This window comes from Callorhinus ursinus, unplaced genomic scaffold (assembly GCF_003265705.2).
Source record: "Callorhinus ursinus isolate GAN/ISIS: 27379988/994484 unplaced genomic scaffold, GSC_fseal_2.0 scaffold1263, whole genome shotgun sequence".
Taxonomy (NCBI): Eukaryota; Metazoa; Chordata; class Mammalia; order Carnivora; family Otariidae; genus Callorhinus; species Callorhinus ursinus.
In genome coordinates this window covers 1-2,026 of record NW_027398318.1, presented here as the reverse complement: position 1 = coordinate 2,026, position 2,026 = coordinate 1, and the positions used below count along the sequence as shown (strand labels likewise).

The following is a 2,026-nucleotide window of genomic DNA, read 5'->3' as shown; positions in this document are numbered from 1 at the left end:
GGCCACATAGCACATTTTCTTGAACCTGACATTTGTGTAATAATTATTTTGGAATGAATAAATACAGTAATTAATTCCATTATTTGTTTAATGTTTATTTGCCAATATTATTTTTTCCTTCATGAAAATAGGGAACATTTTAGTAAGAAACATCAATAGGTCAAATTGTGTATTTCACTTTATATAGTATTTACTATAACATTTGGAATACACAATTTATAGCATTTTGAATAGAAATGGTTTTGTTGACAACTGGTGTGAAGTTCAGAAGGAAGAGAGGGAAGGTAGGATGAGAAATGGAGGAAATGAACTAACATTTATTGAGGACTTACTATGTGCCGGTCACTATTTGGAGTATCTTGCGTAGATATCTCATTTGACTTTCATCAGACTCTTTTGGAATGGGCATTCATTCCCATTTTACAGAGGAGAAAACTGAGGCTTAGAGAAGTAACTAACTAGTAGGTAGAAGAGCCTTTGTCAGTAGGAATGAGGAACTTATATGAATTTTAATACTAAAAAAACAGAAGTAGCTTATATACAAAATAATAAGGAGTCAGCCTTAGGGCCTTTGTTGAATTCTTGCTGATGTGTTACAGTGACAGGAGTACAAGTGTGAAATGAGGGCAGTGCTAACAGGACTGTTCTCTCCTCTGAGGGTGCTGGAGCAACAGACACACAAAACAATTTATTAGTCTGCAAGTACTTAGTATTTATGTAGTCAATGACAATGGGCTGGTGCCTGAGGCTTATGGTGAATTACAGAGCTGCTCCCAAAGAGCTCTTTATATTCTGTTGAGAGGCCAGGCAGACACAGATGGAATGAAGAAAATAATTCAAATCTGATAATTAATAAAAATGCCTTGATGGTCTAGAGAACTCACGACATGGCATCAGAGAATTTTCTAACTGGGGAAGCCTCAATTTCTTGCAGGGACATGATATTCCCTTAAGTTGCTTGGGAATATTAGCTTTGGCTTCTTAATTCCATAGCTTTATAAGAAGAGTTTGTTTGCCTGCTCCCTAAACACCTGCTTCACCTGTTTGTTCCTCAGGGTGTAGATGAAGGGATTGAGCATCGGGGTCACCACGGTGTTGAGCAAGGCCACCACCTTGTTTTTGTCCTCTCCCTCATTACCCTTCCCTGACCGGATGTACATGAAGATGCAGCTGCCATAGAAGAGAGACACAACAATGATGTGGGAGGAGCAGGTTGAGAAGGCTTTCTGCCTCGCCTTGGCTGAGGGGAGGCGCAGGATGGTGTGGAGGATGTGGCCATAGCAGGTGGCTGTCACGGACAGAGTGCCCAGTAGACTGAAGTTGGCCACAATAAAGCCCAGAAGCTCTATCAGACTCGTGTCTGCACATATGAGCTCCAGGAGTGGGAAGCTGTCACAGAAGAAATGATTAATGACTTTGGGGCCACAAAATGGCTGCTGAAAAGTGATGAAACTTGGAAAGATGTTGAGAAGGAATCCTGCCATCCATGAACAAAGAACTAGCTGAACACAGACCCTTTTGCTCATGATGGTGGCATAACGCAAGGGGTTACATATGGCCACATACCTGTCAAAGGACATCACTGCCAGTAGGAAGAACTCTGTGGTGCCCAGGAAGAAATAGAGGAAACTTTGTAGGAAACAGCCTGGAAGGGAAATGGTTTTGTATCCAGTCAGGATGTTGGTCAGCATCTTGGGGAAGATGACTGAGGTGAACCAGATCTCCAGGACAGCAAAGTTGCGGAGGAAATAGTACATGGGGGTGTGGAGGCGCCTGTCCATGAGGGTGATGCCCACAATGAGGAGATTCCCCAGCAGAGTGAGGAGGTAGGTCAAGAGCAGCCCCAGGAAGATGAGCATCTGCAGCTCACAGGCCTCTGAGAGCCCCAGCAGGACAAACTCAGTGACAGTGCTGTGGTTCCTCATGGCTCCTCTGATGTCTGCTGGGGGTGGCCAATCAGAGGTGTGCAGCATCCAGAGCTGTGATGTTCTGGGGACCTGAGGGCACTTGGAACTGAAAGGAAAGA

General features: G+C 43.8%; 1 protein-coding gene across 1 annotated transcript; it reads right to left on the bottom strand.

Annotated features, from left to right (window-relative positions):
* Positions 1 to 995: 995 nt before the first annotated feature.
* On the bottom strand, positions 996 to 1,973 carry LOC112818863 (olfactory receptor 6E1-like). Its single transcript, XM_025865947.2, has one exon. The coding sequence runs from the start codon at positions 1,971 to 1,973 to the stop codon at positions 996 to 998; it is 978 nt and encodes a 325-aa protein (XP_025721732.2).
* Positions 1,974 to 2,026: the final 53 nt, after the last annotated feature.

What these genes read in the sequence shown, in the direction of transcription:
- LOC112818863 (XM_025865947.2), bottom strand. Translation starts at nt 1,973, where the DNA reads ATGCTGCACACCTCTGATTGGCCACCCCCAGCAGACATCAGAGGAGCC.